Below are 22,002 nucleotides of genomic sequence, written 5' to 3'. Positions count from 1 at the left end.
TCCTCCGAGGAGAGAATGGGATTTGGTCATCTCTTTTGGATTATGCTTAAAATTTGATCTTTTTCACCCGCCGTGAAGCGTAGGTCCTAAACTAGTTTTACACAATAGTTGCTAGAACAAACTCTTGGAACTGGGCAACTGTGGTAAGGTGAGAATCAGCAAAGTGTAGGGTCCAAAAGTAGAAATTTCGATCAAATTAAAATAATTCGTATCAACAATAAAGAACAATTCCTCTTGTTTTTCAGAAACTATTAGAAGGAAACTGGAAAGGAAATTAAAATGTAAAAAAATTCTAAGAAAAATAAAAGACCCAAGTATAGAATAATAGGACAATAGAAAAAAATTGAGAGTAAAGAATCAATCGGTTATATTAGATCGAATGCTCACGTAAGAAACCAGTCCCAGGATCATTCTCTAATCTTATAAAACAATAGTAGCATCTAAATACCCAAAACCAGATCCAGCTTAGCGCAGAAATTTGTGGCAAATAATTTGCCACAATTTTAGGTTTTTACTATCATATAATTTTACCATAACATTAACACTTCCTGTCCCAAGCTGAATTCCTTACAAATCTCTTACAGTGAGTTCACTTTTGCAGTGCAACAGCAAGACAATTTACAGAGTACAAGATCTGTTGTGACAAAAATTTAACCTAACCTTTTGCAGCAAATTGTTTCACAACAAAAAAAGAGACAGTTATTTCCCTGTAGCTAGCAACCAGGTAGGAAATATCCCGGAATATACCAGATTATCTGCTCGAGAAGCAGAAGATACGCATTGAGAAGCAGAAGAAAGGCATTCAACAATCAAAATGCTATAGCTTCTAGCAAATATGATCTTTAAAAAGTTCGAGATCCTAAAAAGCAACACCTTCATTGTAAAGCTCTTAAGGGAAATTTATTCGGAAAAAAAAAATGCATATCTGAATCACTCTACTCAAACAGCATTTGAAGCTTTATCAAGCAGAAGCCATTAAGAACTTCATAAGGTGAGGTAGGGGTCATTCCTCAACTTTTAACACACAAAAGCATAGTAAAAAAACCGACCATCACGCAAGTAGCAAAATATTTTTAAAACACAAAAGCTTGGTGGTTGGTATTCAAGGTCCTAAATTCGAAAACTAGTTGCTTCATATTTTTAGCTAAATTTAATTCTAAAAAATAAGCAAAGTAGGTACGTACGTAGCATGCTACCTCTCTCTCTCTCTTTCTCTCTCATAAAAAAAAAGTGGGTAGCACGCTACCTTTCTCTAAAAAAAAAGCATAGTAAAAACTCACTTTTAACAACTGCAAAATAATATGGCTCAAACCCGAAACTTGATTCTAAATTCAAAAAATAAAAAAAGATAATAAGGCCTTAAAATTGGAGTCTCCACAAACAGAAGTGACTACAAGAGAAAAGCTTACAAAAAAGAGGATCACATAATTGATATCTAGGACACCCACAGAAAAATAGCTCTTCAGAGATCTGCAATGGTGACCTCAACATCCACGCCAGGCTCTATGGTGATGGAGGTGATCTGCTTCACCACTTCAGGGGAGCTGTAGAGGTCAATCACCCTCTTGTGGATGCGAAACTCAAAGCGATCCCATGTGTTCGTCCCTGCATTACACAACAATTACCATGAGAATAATGATCACAGAAAATTTCCAGCATTAGAAAACTACAACAGAATGAACCATTACCACCAAGCGAAAAGCAAAAGTTTTAAAAAACCAATATATTTTGCCGAAGATCGAAAAAGATTAAACTTAGAGAGATATTACTTATGCAATCTGGCTATATATCATCCAGTATATCACCTCCTCTCACCATCCATAGGGCATCATAGTTTCTGTCACTATAGGTGTAATGAAATTTGGATCTACAACATCCAATCCTTCCTTTGGATGGCCAATTATGTACGCATACAGGCAAGTTGCCGGCAAATTATCTTCAAACTTCAGATTCACTGAAGTTACACTTAAATCTATAGTGATAAATCAGCTTTCATGAACAATAATCAGAATTTGGTTAGGTCAAAACTTTTGCCTCACACTCCTAGGAACTCAGTTTAGGCTTGATACCATCAAAACTTTAAGATGAAACCAGTCAGAATAAGAAGAAATACTATGAAATAAAAAGAAAAAGGGACAAGGGTAAAGATTATATATTTAATTAGTAGCTGCAACTTTTTATTTTTTAAAAAAAAGCTAAAACCAAACAGTCCTAACAGAAGGAAACAATATCTCAAAGATCATTTATTTAAAAGCTCAACTTTTTCCACTCAAAAGGAAACTGAGGTGATTACAATATCGTGCAACATGCCCCTGCTACTTCCAATCATAAGAGTAACAACCAAGATTTCTTACCAGCAATCACTAGTTTGTTACAAGGAGAAGGAAATACTCAGCAAACAGGACTAAATGAATCAAAATGTTCATGTACAAGTTTGGTAATTAAAAGAAAAAATAACTTCGATCTATACATGATAACAGGTTACATTAATAATCATAACAATGTCACTGAAACATACGAAAATATATGGTTAAGAGATTTAAAGCTCAAAAGATTAAGAAATGAAATAATGAAGCATACTTCATTACTGCACTTAATAGGCATATAAATATAAACAGAGAGAGAGAGAGAGAGAGAGAGAGAGAGAGAGAGAGAGAGAGATGGGCTAGAATACTCATAAGAGTATTCGGGCTCCAGTACTATTTAGCCATTTTCGATGATATGACATCCAATCGACAATCCACACCGTTCAAGTTGATCTAGAACATTCAAACCTTTTAGGAATTAAAACATTCAAAACTTTTAGGAATTAAGTTTTGTAATTTTTTGACATCCTTTAACTTGTGACCAAGTAGTCTCAGAATTGAACAATTTTTATGCATTTTCTTGTTTAATGGTATAGCATGTTCTAAATTAGTTAAATTTTCTATAGAAAATTCTTTAAACTATATAGATCAAAATGAATAACGTTGATCTTGAATTTGGAAGCTCTATCATACATTTTTAGAAGGTTGTTCATTTTAAACGATCATTTTGTGGCTGTTTTATAAACTAGAAAAGATTTCAAAAAATTATGAAACTTGGTTTCTATAAGGTCTAAATACTCTAGATTGACTTGAACAGAATTTACCATCAATTCGAATGTCTCATCATCAAAAATGACTTAATAACACTGAAGCCTGAGCATGAATACTCTCAGTAGATTTCTAGCCCATCGCTCTCTCTTATATATATGTATATATATGTATATGTATATATATGTATATGTATATATATAGAGTCCGGCTACTATACTATTATGAGTACGAACGTCCTCGTACTCATAAGTTGTTTTCGATGATAGAGCTTCCGAATTGACTATCCACACCGTTAAACATTATCTAGAGCATTTAAAACTTCTAGAAATCAAATTTCATAATTTTTCGACATCATTTGCCTTACGATCAAAAGCTCACAAAACTGACAATTTTTAACGGCCAGTATGGGATACTTGCTAGTTTAACGGTGTAAATGAATCGGAATAGGTTGAAGTTTTGATAGAAAATTCTATTCACTACCTAGATAAAGATCAATAACTCCGATCTTAAATTGAAGGATCCGATCATCCATTTTTAGGACGTCGTTCGATTTTGACCGTTCATTTTATGCCCGCTTGATGGACTTTATTATGATTTCGAAAAAGTACGAAATTTATTTTCTAAAAGTTTCAAATACTCTAAAGTATATTTAACGGAGTGGATCGTCGATTCGGAAGCTCCATCATCGAAAACAACTTATGAGTACGAAGGGCCCAATACTCATAAGAGTATAGTAGCCCTACTCTCTCTCTCTCTCTCTCTCTATATATATATATAGAGAGAGAGAGAGAGAGAGTCCAGTTAATATACTCTTATGAGTACGATCGCCCTCGTACTCATAAGTTGTTTTCGATGTAAGAGCTTCCGAATCGACGATCCATACCGTTAAACATTATCTAGAGCATTTAAAACTTCTAGAAATCAAATTTCATAATTTTTCGATTAATCGATTTACCTTACGATCAAAAGCTCACAAAATTGATAATTTTTAACGTGGTATACGATACTTGCTAGTTTTCACGTGTGTAAAGAATTGGAATAGACTAAATTTTGATAGAAAATTCTATTCACTATCTAGATAAAGATCAATAACTCTGATCTAAATTGAAGAATCCGATCATCACATCATTTTTAGGAGTCGTTCGATTTTTGACGTCATTTTATGCCCGTTTGATGGACTTTATTATTGATTTCGAAAATTACGAAATTTATTTTTAGAAGTTTCAAATACTCTAGATCATATTTAACGGAGTGGATCGTCGATTCGGAAGCCCATCATCGAAAACAACTTATGAGTACGAAGGCCTAATACTCATAAGAATATAGTAGCCCTACTCTATATATATATATATATATATATATATATATATATATATATATATATATATATGTATATAAATATATATGTGCATGTGCATGCATGTACGCATGTATGTATGCATATGTATATGTGTACATGTATGTGTGTGTATATACACATACATATATGTGTGTATGTATATGTGTGTGTATATATATATATATATATATATATATATATATAAGCGTATAGGAATTCCTACAATGATAGACGGAATAAAAAAAGGAATAAATGAATATTCCCAACGAACGGTTATAATCAGTTTATTAAAAAATATCTCAAATAAAAACAAACAAACGGTTATGATTAATCTGTTTAAAAATAGCATTTATATCCATCTATAAATCTAATCCCACGAACAGTTATGATCAATTCGTTAAAAACGAACGATTATGATCAATCTGTTAAAAAATAGCATTCCTATCCATATATTTTATATTAAAATTTAAATTTGAGTTTAAACCGTGAATTAAATTTAATTTTTGATATCAAATTTGAATTAACAATTAAAAAAATTTAATTATAGTGGATCAAAATTAAATTTTTAAATTTTTAAATAAATATGATTTAAATTTTGATGCTTTTTGTTTAAAAAACATACTTAAATTTTAGATCATCAGAAATCGAAAAATATATAAATACATTTAATGTATATAAAAATATATATATAGAATATTGCAAATATTTTCTAATAAAATATAACATATGAATTTATAAAATATAATTTTTAAATAAATCTAATGTACAAATTTATATTGATTTAAAATAAATTAAAATAATTGTTACGTGTATTTGCATGTACACTCAACTAGTATATATATATATAAATAATATATATATATATATAATATATATATATATATATATATATATAATATATATATATATATTATATATAATAATAGAGTCCGGCTACTATACTATCGATAATATCAAGCCCTTGGTACTATTGAGTTTTCTACCGTTAGATCTACCCTTTGATCATTTTCACCCATTAGATTATACTATTAAACCAACCACCCACTCAACCCTAGGGGACCATTATCATCCTAACCGCACATCCTTTTATCCAACGGCCGAAAACTCAACAGTATCAATGGCTTGGTACTATTGATAATATAGTAGCATAATTCTATATATATATATATATATATATATATATGTGTGTGTGTGTGTGTGTGTGTGTGTGTGTGTGTGTGTGTGCGCGCGCGCATATGTATGGTATATACGCACACGCACATACATATACACATATACATATATATATATATATATACATATAAACATACATATACATAAGTAATTTGGAGATACAACTCAAATGCTTCACTTTGGAATAGTCAATAATTCACTCACACAGGCAAGTCACTCAGCAAAATATCATCAAACTTGAGGCTAATGAGTATATGCATAAATCAATGGTATATCAACTTTCACACGCAATAACCAGAGAATGCCAACTTTCACACACAATAACTAGAGAATGCCAACTTTCACACACAATAATCAGATAAAGGTCTGATCAATAGTTTCACTTGACTCCTACCGTCTAACAGATCACTTTAGGCTTTTAGATCACAATGTTAAAAGATGAAGCCACTCGGTACACAAAAATGCGATAAACTAAAGCGAACAACAGAAATGGTAAAGATAACATGTCTGATATGCAGCATTCAACTTTTCAGTTTGGCAAGTGGCAAAAACTCCGATTCAGTATGCGGCAATATTTCAAAAGATAATTTTTAAAAATCCCCATTTTTTTCGAAACCCATGAAGGAAACAAAGTAGATAACAAGATCCCGCAACGGTGCGCTTGTCACTTCACAATGACAGCAGCAGCGACAAAAATTTCTTAATAAGAGCCACTTTCTTATTATATGCTTCTAGCAAATGTTATGAAGGAGAGACAATTACTGGGTAAACAGGAATATGGGCGAAAACATTCATTTATCAAACAAAATAGTTTCAAAAAACTTTGATCCAGATATGAATGCTAGACAAACTACTTTAAAAATGTTCCATAAGCATAATTAATCATTTAAGGGGTTTAATCCTCAAAAGATTAAGAAGAGTAATGAAACATAATTTATATCACCATTCACCAGTTAGTTGGATTTGCACATTTTTCTTTTGAAGAACACCTTAGGGAAAGGAAAACTCTAAGAAAAAAATAATACTACATTTTAAATACAATAGACCGTTCAGGACATCATAAAATTTAGGTAAAAATGCATCAAACTTACCTGAACTATCAACCTTTTTATTTGAATATGCAACTTTTAAAAGTTTTGATTTTATTACCAAACCTTTTAAGTCATTTTACTTGAGCCATTTGACGGTTCTTTCGTTACATGCAGCGTTTATTTTACCAAATTTTATTTGAGTATCTCATATCGAAAAAATTTTAGGTAAAAATACATGAAAGTTACCTGAACTACTGACCCTTTTTTATTTGAATATGTACCCTTTAAAATTTTTTATTTTGCTACCAAAAACTTAAAAAGTCAGTCTACTTGAGCCATTTGACGGTTCTTTTATTAGATGCATCATTTATTTTACCAGACTTTATTTGAATACCTCACATAATTTACATGACTGCATTCCCACTAAAGTAAGAAGTGCATCCAATTTGGCAATAGAAGAGCCATCAAATGGCTCACATTTAAGTGATTAGAAAGATTAGGTGCCAAAATCATTACTTTTTAAGGTTGGGTTCTTGATCAAAGCAGCCCATTCTTCAACTTAACTTCTTCAAGTAAGTTCCATAAATTTCTATCTAAAACTTAATCAGCGACACAAACAAATAGATTGAAATTGCATGAACACATCTCTCAAGGACAAGAGAATCATGCAAATCAAATGTTCCTAACTAATAACCTTCATCTTCTAACATGTAAAAGCAAATAGTAATAAAAAAAAAAATGCTCAGATGCTATACTACAAGAACAATTACGCAAACTGAGATAAGTAGATAGATTAAAATGAAGCTAATAGTTCCAGCGAAAACACATGATATCCGCCCATCTCACGCAGATGAATCCAAAACTCATCATTTGCAACACGAAATGAATAAAAAAGGGAAAAAAAAAATAAAACGAACAAGATATGAACAATTAAAGAACATAGAATTACAGATACGAGATAAAAGGTTTAACCTTCGCCACAAGGAGACTTCCGTGTCGTAATGTGTAGGACCTTGGTGGGGATGCGAACCGGCCCCTTAACCCTAAGCTGCTTATCCTTGGCTCCCTTCACTAGATCCGCGCAAACTACACCCAGAACACACATAGTAATCTCTAGCTTCAAGGATATCGATACAAACCCTAACCCTAACCCTAATCAGAGGTAGAGCGGTCACCTTTCTCGAGGTTTTTGACGTCCTTGGATGAGAGGGTGATGCGGATGCGATTGACCTGCTCGCGGGGCTCCTCGATCCCCAGTTTCGCCCCCTTCATCACCCCGTACGGAGTCGCCGCCGCCGCCGCCATGGTCGCTCACTCCTTTCTCTCTCTTCGCCCTCTTCGTCTCTCTCGCGCTCTATGGGGAAACTGGCGGCTAGGGTTTCGCGACATGTGAGGAGCCGATTATATAGGGGGGCCGGGTAGCTAATCGGAGTTAGGGTTTATAATGCTTAGCGTATTATATTGTCCCTATCTTCAAGTTTCATTTTGATCCTCAAACTTTTAAATTATGCACTATAGACCATAAATTTTTAATAGTATTAAATTTTATTTTTGTTCCTGACCTTTTAATAGTATTTTGTTTTAGTTTTTGTGGGTGTTTTGCCTAGCTTTTAAAAAGTGATTTTGGATTGAAAAGTGATTTTTGGCTCAATAGAGCGTTTAGCAACCACATCTTTAAAATCTGATTCTGCTTTTCAGAATCAGAAAACTAATTTTGAAGTCTCCAGAATCAGAAGAACAAAAAAGCTGCTTTTTAAAATCTAATTCTAATTTTGAACCCAAATTTCAAACTTTTATTTTAATATTAAATTCAATGTTTAAATTTAAATTTAATTTTAAATTTAAATTTTCATATTCATTTTTGAATTTTTGAATTTTAAATTTTAAATTTTGAAAAATAGATTTCAAACTTTAAATTTTAAATTTTAATTTTAATTTCAAATCTCAAATTTAGATTTTAAATTTTCAATTTTCAAATTAAAGATAAAAATTTAAAATTTGACATTTTAGATTTTAAATTTTAAATTTAAAAATTTTAAATTTTAAATTACAAGTTTTAATCTTCAAATTATAAATTTCAAATTTTTAAATTTTAAATTTAAATTATAAATTTAAATTCTAAGAATTCAAAATTTAAATTTTAAATTTCAAATATTCAATTTTAATTTAAATTTTAAAATTTTTAAATTTAAATTTTAGAGATTCAAAATTTAAATTTAATTTTAAATATTCAAATTTTTTAATTTTAATATTAGATTTTAAATTTATTTTTAAATTTCATAATTATTTAAATTTTATTTTCTAAATTTCATAATTATTTCAAATTTTAAATTTTAAATTTCAAATTTTAAATATTAAAAATTTAAATTTATAATTAACTTTAAAATTTAAATTTAAATTTATATTATATTTTTTAAATATTAAAATTTTATATTTTAAATTTCATAATTATTATATTTTCAACTTAAATTTTAAATTTCAAATTAGATTTAAATTCTGAAATTTTAAATTTTAAATTTTAATTTCAATTTAAAATTTTAGATTTTAAAATTTTAACTTTAAATTTAAATTATAAATTTAAAGTTTGAAATTTAAATTTTATATTAAAATTTTATATTTTAAATTTCATAATTATTTATATTTTTAATTTTTAAATTTTAAATTTTAAATTTTAAATTTCATAATTATTTTTAATTTTTAATTTTTAATTTTTAATTTTTTAATTATTTTTTAATTTAAAATATCAAATTTTAAATTTTGTACCTTTTGTGGCACGGGATGAGCAGCATAAGACATATTTCTTTGAGAGAGGGCTACGACCAGATATTTCTCAGTTTGTACAGCCGCAACACCTTCAAACTTTGGGTGAGGTGATTAAGATGGTTTTATGGGTTGGGAGAGATACGGCAGTAATGAAGGAGTAGACTGAAATATGGGAAAGGGAGAAAGAGAAGAAGAGACCAGCAAAAAATAGCGGGGAGCAGTCTAGTTCGAGGAGACCGCCAAAGTATTCACGATCTCGCTTTCAGAGTCGTGGGTCTATTGCAGGACGGAGGCTTGGCGGACCATAGTAGCAGCAGCGATGGCGATAGGAGAGATGTGCGATTTGTGGTGGGCCACACTTACCTCATATGTGTGCTCAGCGAGTTGGCAGATGTTTTCGTTATGGGCAGGTAGGGTATGTTTGGGCAGCGTGTCCCTGTGGTACCACTCCAGCCCCATCACTAGATTCTTCCCCTTCTACCCCGAGACAGACATCAGGAGGCTTACCAGCATATGTTTTTGCTTATTGACCTTCAGCCTCACGCTCGACTGAGAGGCAGTCCCAGGCATCAAGTGGGCGTGTCTACGCTACACAGGTAGAGGATGCATCAGTAGCCGAGAGGGTGTGTCACGCCCGAGTTTCAGCGGAAGTATACCCGATACATGCACAGACCCGCCGTATACCTGCAGTATACAAGGCGTCTACTAAAACATGTCAGAAAAGAAACGATCAATAGAAGAATCTAACATGATATCAGAGCATAGAATATATAAAAGGTACTAACAGCTAGCAGCTAAATGATACAAACTCCACTAAAAACAACAAGAAGTAGAAGCATAAAATTGTAAAGTACAACACTCTAACCATGTAGGTATAACCCAAAATCATTGAATCACTCTATACGCAAGTGGTAGTCTCTCTATACACTGGTACATATCACTCTCGTCGACAAATCTCAAAATAGCGAAGTGATCACCTAGCAGGACTCTACGCTACGCCTAGCTAGACGCGACTCCCTTGCCGCGATTCCTAGCCTCTCCCGTAGTGGATGGCTCTGTAAATAAACAACAACAAAGGGCATGAGAACTATTAAACAATAGTTCCCAGTGGGTAAGCCGCCGACCTCAGCGAATTACACCACTAGGCTCATAATGCACAGAAAGTAAAGTAAGTATAGTTATTACTTGATAGAAATAACCATGATAATAAGCAACAACATGTAACTGTAATCTCAAATGCAATAACCAACTTGTAGCAAGTGAAGTAACTACTTTACATAAGTAACCTGTCATGTCATTTCGCAAATGCGCACTATCTAGTAGTGGCCATTCTATTTATACAATTTAGTAACTTTGTTTAATCCATAAGGACCTACACAAGATAGTCCGGCTTACGCCGCGCCTAATGGCACTGTGGTAGTATACACTCCCCACGGCAATCTATTTCGGCACCCAATCCCACACGGGCAAGCAATCTGTCGCGTAGGCCAACTCCGGAGTGCTGGCTTGTGGGGAGCGACCATCACAATCATGTGCGAATGAGCACAATGGCAAGCAAGTATGATCCATAGTCCAAGAGTTCTCAACCGTCATGAAAGAAATCCTCTACCGACTTATAGGTCGAAATCTAGATACAATGTGAAATACTAGTTTAACATACCATTTATATTGGTAACTTATCTACACAAGTATACTAGTCATCAAGTCATGGATTTAATATCTTGTTCTCTACTTTATAGAAACATACTGGTTCATAGCATGTAATGACAATCAATACATTGAGTCCTTTCTTTATTATGCTACTAGCATAAGCATATCAAATCGAGCTATATGTTTACATATAATGCCGAAGATTAATTAAGCATGCTGTGTAATATACTAGTTCTCAATTCTCTACTTTATAAAGTTCTACTTCAACTGTATGAAGCAAACATATTAGCTATCTTAACCATATTGCATATAGTGAGTCTAATGACACCGCTACACTTGATCCACAATTCTATAGCATTATTAAGAACATAGAGGGAAGCCGCTTATTCCGGTAAGGTCAAACCCACCAAATAGTTGACGCCTCTTGTCAACCTCGAGAGTGAGGGTATCCACTTGACTCCAAGTACCCTAGCAAGCAATTCGAAATCAGCTAGGAGCTTATTTCACATCTCTATGTCAAAGTGCGCACAAACTTCACATACTCACCTAGTTAGGCAAGATTCTCACTTAAGATTGAACTCAGGTTGAATCTACTTTACTTTAGGTTAGAATACATTCAATCTAACCCTTAATAATCATCAAAATCTCAGTCAAAAGATCCCACACTAGTTGCAAACCTACTGCGGACAATCACCAAAAAACAGCATTAATACACCTCTACAAGAAAACTGTAATTCAGAGGCATTTATAAATGTTGCTATAAGGGCTAGAAATGTCGCTAAAGTTATTAGAAACATTTGATATATCGTGTTGCCTATGCTGGCATTGGTGATTCTTTTAGCAACATTTAGATTGAGTGCCCCTAATATGGAGTCATTAGAGACATTCCACATGTGCCACTAAAAGATATATAATATGATATGCCTAATTAACCATTTCCATCATTCATTAGATGCCGCTAATTATTTTTGTTAATCTAGGATTAAAAAGATTATTATACTGTTAAGCTTTTAATTTGTTTGAAATATTAATTGATAATTAAATATTATTATTTTTTGATATATAGAAACCCATTGCTATGATATCACATTCACAACCAATATTCATAATACACAACAAACCACAATCTCAAATTTTATTAATATACAAATCTATTAAACATCTCATACATTAATACAGAAAATCACACTCTTTAATTCATTCAATATCTAAAATATTATATCAAACTACAGTTCAATATCCATAATACATGAGTGCCTAAATATGATGATTATTAAATGATCCTGAAAAAATTAGAGAAAAGATGTTTTCACTTCTCCATTCCAATCTCCTGAAGATGCATCCTGTGGAAGTATGTTTGCGCCTCGTATTAGTCTCAACCTATAAGAAGAATAAAGTAAAATTATATTAAATATGTTATATGATATATTTATAATAATTTGAATGAAAAAAGGATGAATAATAAAAAATGAACTACTCTTAGTGTGACACATTCAAAAATTCAAAATTTCAAATTTTACCTTACTGTGACATTTTGTCGAATACTTGTTGAACAAAGTCAAGAAAGGATCGTCAAAAGCATAAATCATAAAAAAAAAAGAATAACAAATCTGTTCAATAAACAGTATGATAATAGCTATAAAAAAACCAAAAAAGGAAAAAAACAGTATGAGTGGGGGCTTTGGTGCTTCGGTGAGCACCCGCTCTTGCCGCCCTTTCCCTGCTTTATCTGTTCCCTTTCCTTTCTTCTTTCTCCTCGGCTACAAATTATTCAAAAAGTACTTTATGAATCACGGAGATACGCCGCCGGCAAGTGGGGGCACGGCAAGGTCGACGGCGATGATGTGGTTAGAAGCGACGCCGCCGGCAAGTGGGGGCACGGCAAGGTCGACGGCGATGATGTGGTTAGAAGCGACGCCGACGGCAAGTGGGGGCACGGCAAGGTCGACGGCGATGATGTGGTTAGAAACGATGCCAACGGCAAGTAGGCCCACGGCGAGGTTGACGGTGATGATATGGTTAGAAGCGACGCCGAGCCATGGTAATTAAGGTCAGCGAGGTGGAAGGCGACGAGGTCGGAAATGGCAAGATGCCGGCATCGCGCGTGGACGGAAATAGCGAGGTAAGGAAGGTGATGTGTTTAGTGGGTTCTAGTGTAATGATGGAGAAGGTGGAAAGGTTGAGGAGAGAGGTTTCAGATATTGCTTATGTGAGAAGTCAAAAAAGGCCGCGGGAAGTGTGTACATGAGGAGCTTAATTACTATTTTTGAAATCTTAATTAAAAAATATATTAATAGTAATATTTATCATGATATGTTGCTAAATCATTGTAATATTTTAAAATAAAATTTGTTGATTCTTACATTCAGCATTATTATAGTCTAAATGTTGCTAAAAATATAGAATTAGTAATATTTATAAAATTTTGTTGCTAAAAATAACTTTTCGTGTCATTTATATATATGTCTTAAGTAATATGTAACTAAATCATATACTTGTTGTAGTGATACAACTACATAGTATAGGTTAGAATTTTACTTGCATAGATTCTCAACCTGGAATTTCACTTCCTACAAGTCGCAGTACACTCAAACCAGCTCACAAGGGTCTCTATATTCAACTCAAAGTGAGTATCCAAGCTGCGGGAAACATATACCAAAATCAGCCTCACTATTTCATCATTATCTCTAATATAGTATCAACATAAGGCAAATAGTTGATTACTCACCTTCTCAAGGCTTCAACTCAACTTCTCTCCTGGATTAGAGCTAAAAACCACCACCAACCTCTGATTCTACAGTAGCTATAACCTTCTTTACTTCAGCTGGCAACAAAGGAATCCAAACACTACTCAAATCCATTACTATACCTCAAACTAGTGAGTAATTGAATAGCTTACCTCTCCAAAGCATCAACCCAGCTACTGCTGTGCTAAAGGCTGCGAAACACTCCTCAAAACCCCTTCTTCACCCTTCAACAACAGCTCCAAGGCACTCCCAATCAGCTAACCTCAAGCAAGGAGAAGAAATAAGCTTAAACCTTTGATTTCTATGTAGAGAGAGAAAACTCTAGAGAGAAAAAGTGAGAGAGGTGCAAAACCCTTTCCCTGAGCTCTAGTAACTCTCCAGCAACTTCAGGAGTCGTGCTGGGTTATTTGAAGATAAGATTGAATGCCAAAAGAACAAAGAAGCCCTTGCTACCACGCAGCAGCTATGCTGGTATCGGTACTGACCCACTCTGGTACCGGTACCCTGTACAGAGTACAGAATTGGCATTTCGCGATGCATTTCTTGCTTTCGACAGTCCAATCACTCTATTAACTTATCAAAAACCTCACTACCACTCTTTAGAAGATGTGAGTTATCTCCAATTACTAATTCCACTCTCGAACTTCGCAATTTGCCAAGTTCCTACAGGGTGGTTGTAGGTATTATTTTGATTAAATGTATTAGAACTCGAGCATTATTTGATACTGGTGTATCGCATTCTTTTATTAATCGAGCATCACATTACTGCATGGACTAGAGATAGAGACATTACAGCATGTACATGAGGTTCATATTCCTCATCATACCTTGTATGTGGAAGAGTGTTGCATGTCGTGTCCAGTGCAGTTAGGGCAGTGGGTCTTGCCTGTAGACCTATTGATTTTGAGACAGTTGCAGGACTTTGACGTTGTGTTAGCGATGGATTGGTTGACTCGTTATTATATGACGATTAATTGTGGAGATAGGATAGTGATATTTCGCGAACCAGGTCAGGAAAAGTATGTGTATAGGGGTTGTCAGAGTACTTTGTTTGCCACGATGATATCTACATCCAAGGCAAAATAGTTAATGGATCATGGATGTGTAGCCTTTTTGGCAACAGTAGTGGAAGTTCCTATAGCATCATCGAAACTCGAGGACATTCATAGTTCGAGAGTTTCCAGATGTATTTTCTCCTGAGTTGTCTAGTATGCCGCCGGATAGAGAGATAGAGTTTGTGATTGATGTGATCCCAAGAACTGCACCAATCTCAAAGGCACCTTACACGATGGCTCCGACAGAATTAGGGAATTGAAAGCACAACTGCAAAATTTATTGGAGAAAAGATTTATTCGACCTAGTGTGTCACCTAAGGGAGCGCCAGTATTATTTGTGAAGAAGAAAGATAGATCACTGAAATTATGTCTGGATTATCAAGAATTGAATAAGGTGACCATTAAGAATAAGTATCCATTGCCGCGCATTAATAATTTGTTTGATCAATTGCAAGGTTCTCGTGTATACTCCAAGATAGATTTGCAGTCATGATATCATCAATTGAAGATTAAACCTGAGGACATCTCCAAAACGGCATTTACAACACGATATGGACATTATGAATTTACAGTAATACCATTTAGATTAACAAATGCTCCAGCCGCGTTTATGGATATGATGAATCGAGTGTTTCAATCGTTTTTGGATAGATTTGTGGTGGTGTTTATTGATGATATCTTGATATATTCTCGAAGTATAGCTAAACACGAGGACCATTTGAGAATTGTATTGCAAATTTTGAGGGAAAAGAAACTTTATGCTAAATTGAAGAAATGTGACTTCTGGCTACAGGAAATTGCTTTTCTTGGGCATGTGATTTCAGCTGACGGGATTGCAGTTGATCCACAAAAAATTGAAGCAATTCGAGATTGGCCTATACCGACGAGTGTTTCTGAAGTGCGGAGTTTTCTAGGATTGGCTGGTTATTATCGTCGGTTTGTGGAAGGTTTTGCAAAGTTTTTCATGCTCCTCACTCAACTTACTCGAAAAGAAATTAAATACATTTGGAGTGAGGATTGCCAAAGGAGCTTTGAAGAATTAAAAATTAGATTGATGTCTGCTCCTATCCTTACCCTTCTTGTTATGGGTAAGGGATTTGTTATTTATAGTAATGTATCACGGAGTGGATTGGGTTGTGTATTAATGCAAAATGATAGGGTAATTGTTTATGCTTCCAGACAGTTGAAAGAATATGAGAACAATTATTCTACTCGTGATTTAGAGTTAGCTGCCGTGATTTTTGCACTAAAACTTTGGCACCACTATCTTTATGGAGAATATTGTGAAATCTACACTGATCATAAAAATCTCAAGTATTTATTTACTCAGAAAGAATTGAATTCGAGACAACGCCGGTGGTTAGAATTACTGAAGGATTACGATGTATCAATACTTTATCATCCTAGTAAGGCTAGTGTAGTGGCAGATGCATTAAGTCGTAAATCAGTACAGAATTTGAGTATGATGATTACTAGTCAAGTAGCATTGTTAGAGGAGATGAGGCGGTTATACTTGCAGGCTGTACTCTCTGGAGTTTCTGCTAGACTTATGGCTATGGCCTTACAACCTAATCTGCTAAAAAGGATTAAAGAGCAACAAAGTGTTGACCCACATTTAACAAAAATTCGGACAGAATTAGCAAGTGAACAAGTGAAGACTTTAGTGTTGATGCTTCGGGAGTATTAAGATTTCATGATCGATTATGTATATCTATGGATGTTGAGATCCGTGAGGAGATATTGAGGGAATCACATAGTTCCCCCTATACTGTACATCCTGGAGGAACGAAAATGTATAAAGATTTAAAAACACATTACTGGTGGAATGGTATGAAAAGAGATTTTGGAAGATTTGTATCACAGTGTTTGGTCTGTAAGCAAGTAAAAGCGGAGTATCGGGTACCTGCTGGCAGATTGCAAAATCTTCCAATTCCTAAATGGAAATGGGATAGGATCACTATGGATTTTGTAACTGACTTACCAAGATCACAAGGTGGTCATGATGCGATCTGGGTGATAGTGGATAGATTGACTAAATCTGCTCACTTGGCCTAGAGAGAAACTTGCTCAGATATATTTGGATGAGATCATAAGACTACATGGAGTTCCTACCTCTATAGTATCAGATCGAGATCCGAGATTTGTAGCACGTTTTTAGAGAGCTCTACAAACAGCTTTGGGAACTCAGTTACAGTTTGGTACGGCTTTTCACCTACAAACTGATGGACAGTCTGAGAGGACGATTCAGATATTGGAAGATATGTTGAGAGCATGTGTTTTTGAGTATGGTGGTGGCTAGTATCGACATTTGGCAATGGCAGAGTTTGCATATAATAATAGTTATCAAGTATAAAAATGGCTCCATTTGAGGCATTGTATGGAAGAAAATGTCGATCACCGTTATATTGGAGTGAAGTGGGTGAGAGAAAAACTCTGGGTCCAGATATTTTAGTGGAAACAGAAGAAAATGTTAGAATTGCTCGACAACATTTGCAGACCGCCCAGAGTCGACAAAAAAGCTATGCTGACACACGACGTCGAGATTTAGAGTTTCAGATTGGAGATTATGTATTTATCAAAGTCTCACCATCTAAAGGGATAAAGAGGTTTGGAATGCGTGGAAAACTTAGTCCACAATTCATTGGACCTTTTGAGATACTCGAGCGTGTTGGACCTGTTGCATATCGATTAGCTTTGCCGCCGAGTTTAGCAGGTGTACATGCATTATGTGTTTCATATTTCAGCCTTGAGAAAGTATATTTTTGATCTATCACACGTAATAGATTATGTTCCACTAGAGGTGACTGAGGAGATGAGTTATACTGAGCAACCGATTTGAATTCTTGTACGAAAAGTAAAAGAAATGCGGAATCGAGTTATTCCTTATGTGAAGGTATTATGGAGTCATCAGGAAGAGTGAGAAACGACATGGGAACCTAAGGATGCGATGAAAGATTCTTATCCCTATTTGTTTGAGTAGCCGACTTGAGGTATATTTTAAGTTTCGAGAACGAAACTTTTTTAGAGGGAAGGATGTGATATACTGAAGCTTAGCAAATTGGCAAGGTTACAGTATAAATTTATATTTGATTGAGTTGGAGACGTTTTGCGCAAAATAGACGTAAAAACAGACTTTGAAACTCAAGATTTATATTGTAGAGGGCTAAAGTTGAATACTTAGTTATAGAGGGGCTTGTTGGCATTTTTGCTTTATTAAGCGGTGGAATCACGTGGGCATCAAGTTCCTTCATCCTTATCCTTTCCTTTTGTTGCTAAGTTTTAGGGATATAGAGAGAGAGAGAGAGAGAGAGAGAGAGAGAGAGAGAGGTTTTGAGCACAAAAGAGAGGAAACTTGGTTTCGTTTTTTCGAGCGAGCAAGCCAGCCAGCAAGGTGAGCGAGCGAGCGAGTTGAGGCGCGGACGTGTATTTTTGGTGTTTCGACGTCGCGGTTAGTATTACAATATTATTATTTCTCGTAAACTGATTTTTTTTATATACATTTTAGAAGCAGATTTCGCATAATTTTAACAAAGGATTTTCGAGCTATTTTAGAATGTTGTGGTTGCTATCCCGTCTACCGTTCATTTTCTTATATTTGCGTTACAGGTGGGTTCCATGTTGTCAAAATTGGTAGACTAATTTCTATATCCATATTATTATTTAATTTATGAGATGAACTGTTGACATAGTTGAGATAATAGTGATAGTTTGGCATATGCTAATAAAGTAGATTGAGACATATATATATAGAGTGAGGCTACTATGCTATCGGAAGCACGGAGCCTTCCGTGCTTCCAGCTCGTTTTCGATGTTGCTACTTTCGAATTGTCGATCGGCTCCGTTAAACTTGATCTAGAGTATTTGAAGTGCCTAGAAAATAAATTTTATGATTTTACGATATCATTTGCCTAGTGAACGAAGGGGCTCAAAATCAACAGCTGAAAATAAAAATCTTACAAAATGTAATAATATGACATTAAAATTTTAAATCAAAGATATTAATCTTGTTTTATATAGTATAAAGAATTTTCTATCAAAATTTCACGTGATTTGGATATTTCTACACCGTTAAACTTGCAAACGGCTCACTACAGCCATTGAAATTTGTTGATTTTGAGTCCATTCGATCACTAGGCAAATGATATCGAAAAATAATAAAATTTATTTTCTAGGTACTCCAAATACTTTAGATCATGTTTAACGGAGCCGATCGACGATTCGAAAGTCGCAACATCGAAAACGAGCTGGAAGCACGGAAGGCTTCGTGCTTCCGATAGCATAGTAGCCTCACTCTATATATATATATATATATATATATATATATATATATATATATATATATATATATATATATATATATATATATATATATAGTAGGGCTACTATATATATATGTGTGTGTGTGTGTGTGTGTGATATTTTCTAAGGGTTAGTAGACAGTTACAGATAGTGTGAGACTATAACTGTATTTTGGACACTATAATAGTATCATCATGATCTATTTGATCATCGTATTTGACCACAGCCTGTATGCTATATTGAGTTTGATAGTGATACTATACTCGGTTGGGGTAGCACCCTGCGAGTGCCACTCTGGAGGTTGGAGTATGAGATATTATTATGACATGGGCCAGACAGTAGTCTGCGTGGTAGCATACCACTATAGGTAGGTGCTGGACACGAGGCGGCGCAGGTTAGACCTGATTGTTGAGTCGATCACTATGATTGGATATTATTGCAGTATTTTATTTAGATGCAAAACATAATTTACAATTTTAGCTATATTGTAAAGACATGATAGTCACAGTTATTTTCAGCAATTATTTATATTATTACCTATTCTTTCATTTTGCTCAGTATTTACTATTTTTGCCTCTTATGGACCTAATGGTGTAGACCGTCGGCGTTAACGATCGTACCCACTGAAAACTATTGATTATATTTCTCATACCCTCTTATTTAATATTTTATTTCAGAGTCTTCAGCACCAGCAACTGATCGAGATAAGGGGATCGCGGATAGTAAGCAGCCTATACAGTATTTTGATACTTGGAGTGGTCAGAGATGTTGTACCATTTTGAAGACTGGTGTGGTGATGATTGTAGATCATTACAGTGTTGCTACAGTATATAGTTTTATTTTTCTCTGATATATATTGTTGTTAGATTTTAGTTAATTTTGTTTTTTATTTTTTGAGAGATAGGTAGCACGCTACCCGCTTCGTTTATTTCATTAAGAAATAAATTTAGCTAGATATGTGAATCAACTAGGATTCGAACTTGGGACCTTAGGTACCAACCACCAAGCCATTTGCTACTTGATCTAGGGACGGTCAGTATTTTAGTTAATTTTGTTGAACAGATTTTATTGATGCTTCATATGTATAAGGTGTAACCTTATGCATGCGGCTGGTCTGTTGACGTAACTCGGGCTTCCGCTGTAATCCGGGACGTGACATATTTATAACATTTCAGCCTGGTTCCAAATTAATTACTATTGTTGAAGATAAAACCAGATCTGCTAACTTTATAATTTTTGTCAAAGTGGCATAGGATCTAATACATATTTCTATTCAACAAGTGGCAATTGCAAGCAATTTAGACAAATTTATTCTACCACCTGTTATTAAGAACATTGTTGATCGATCTAATATTTTTCAAATATTATCGGATATTCATAGGTCAAATATGGGTGTTCAATCATTCCGAGTAATCAAATTTTCACACCGATTCAGATGTCAAAGGAAAAAATAAAAAATATGAAGAGAATATTCAAGACAACGAAGAAGAAATTACTGAATCTGCAAATGTCGATAAATAATATAATGATGTTGCCAAAGAAATATCTCCGAGCAAGCTACCACAATCAATATAAGAAAATGAATATTAATAATTAAGATATTTTCTATATTTTATTTTGCAGCCATAAAATTTCTATATTCTGTTCTATATATTAAAGTATTCAATTTTTGCCTAAAAGGTTCGCAATCAAGTGTGGAAGCATTTTAAATTGAGAAAGAAAAAAAAGATTTTTAGGGAACATAACTGTTGACTTTGTCATTTCTTGATTCCAGCATTTTATAAATTCTTTTTTTTTTCGATAAGAAATAGCATACATTGTTTATTAATTTTTCCAGCTGCCTTGACTATTCCGCATCGAATAATGAAGAAAGATGAAACTGTTGATGCTGATTATGTAGTAATATTAATGTATATAAATACGTGTGTTGGCAAGTGACTCTTCTACTAATGATACTTAAATAATTTTAAAATATGTATAACTTATGCATGCTTTTTTTACTATTATTTTGCGTTTTAGCAACCATCTACGAATTAAATAAATATAGTTGCATATTTAGTACTTAATTATTATTGGTATAAACTTGGTTACAGCTGCATGAAATTTTCTATTCATCATATTGCGTTTTCTATCCGCTGTATCGCGCAAATTCCTTACCTGGTGTATCTTAAAACGCTTTCCGTCAATGCCCTTCGAGAAGCTGATACACCACTTTCTCCAATGAAAATAAATTTAATGTTAGAAGGAATCACACTAATCAACCACAAAAGAGATGCAAAAAAAAAAAAAATGATAGCATGTAGAAATGAGTCTGTTGAAGACTTGAAGGCCGTGAAGGTGAAAAATTAAACAAACTAATTGCGCTAAAGTAAAATTTTATTGCTTCGGAGGCATTTATGAGACTTCAAAAAACATGCAAAGCAAAATATGGCTTATCCATCTTGTCACACCGATGCTGCTCCATTAGCCCTGATCTAAGGCAAATCTCCATGAAATTGATAGCAGTGCAATTGAATTTTTTTTTTTTTTAAAAAAAAGAGAATATCAACTGATGAATAAAGCAGCAAATCAACACGGAAAAGGCCCCTTAAGAGCTGATAGAAACAGAATGCAAAACATACAGTAGAACACATTGCTAAAGTGCAAAATGAACTCTCCATTGGACCGCACAAAACAACACAATGAATTCTCCACAAAAAGATCATAGTCAGAAAAAAGAAAAAAAAGAAAAAAAAAGAAATTGCTGAAGAAAACTTAACGAAACCACAATTTGAGGCAGAAATTCTATATTTGCTCCAACAACAGCATTACTTCTGACTAGTCAGCAGTTAAATTAAGACAGAAAAAAAAGAAGTCGCTGAAGAAAAC

At 33.9% G+C, this 22,002-nt stretch overlaps 1 protein-coding gene across 1 annotated transcript; it reads right to left on the bottom strand.

The window, feature by feature from the left end:
- Positions 1,263 to 8,026, bottom strand: LOC109713554 (40S ribosomal protein S20-1-like). The gene is made up of 3 exons (XM_020237664.1): positions 7,796 to 8,026; positions 7,593 to 7,706; positions 1,263 to 1,605 (listed from the first exon to the last, which is right to left on the bottom strand). The coding sequence occupies exons 1-3, from the start codon at positions 7,923 to 7,925 to the stop codon at positions 1,463 to 1,465; spliced, it is 387 nt and encodes a 128-aa protein (XP_020093253.1). The 5' UTR covers positions 7,926 to 8,026; the 3' UTR covers positions 1,263 to 1,462.

Source organism: Ananas comosus, linkage group 8 (genome assembly GCF_001540865.1).
Source record: "Ananas comosus cultivar F153 linkage group 8, ASM154086v1, whole genome shotgun sequence".
Classification (NCBI taxonomy): Eukaryota; Viridiplantae; Streptophyta; class Magnoliopsida; order Poales; family Bromeliaceae; genus Ananas; species Ananas comosus.
Note: the sequence above shows the minus strand (reverse complement) of the source record. Positions and strands in the feature narration are given on the sequence as shown.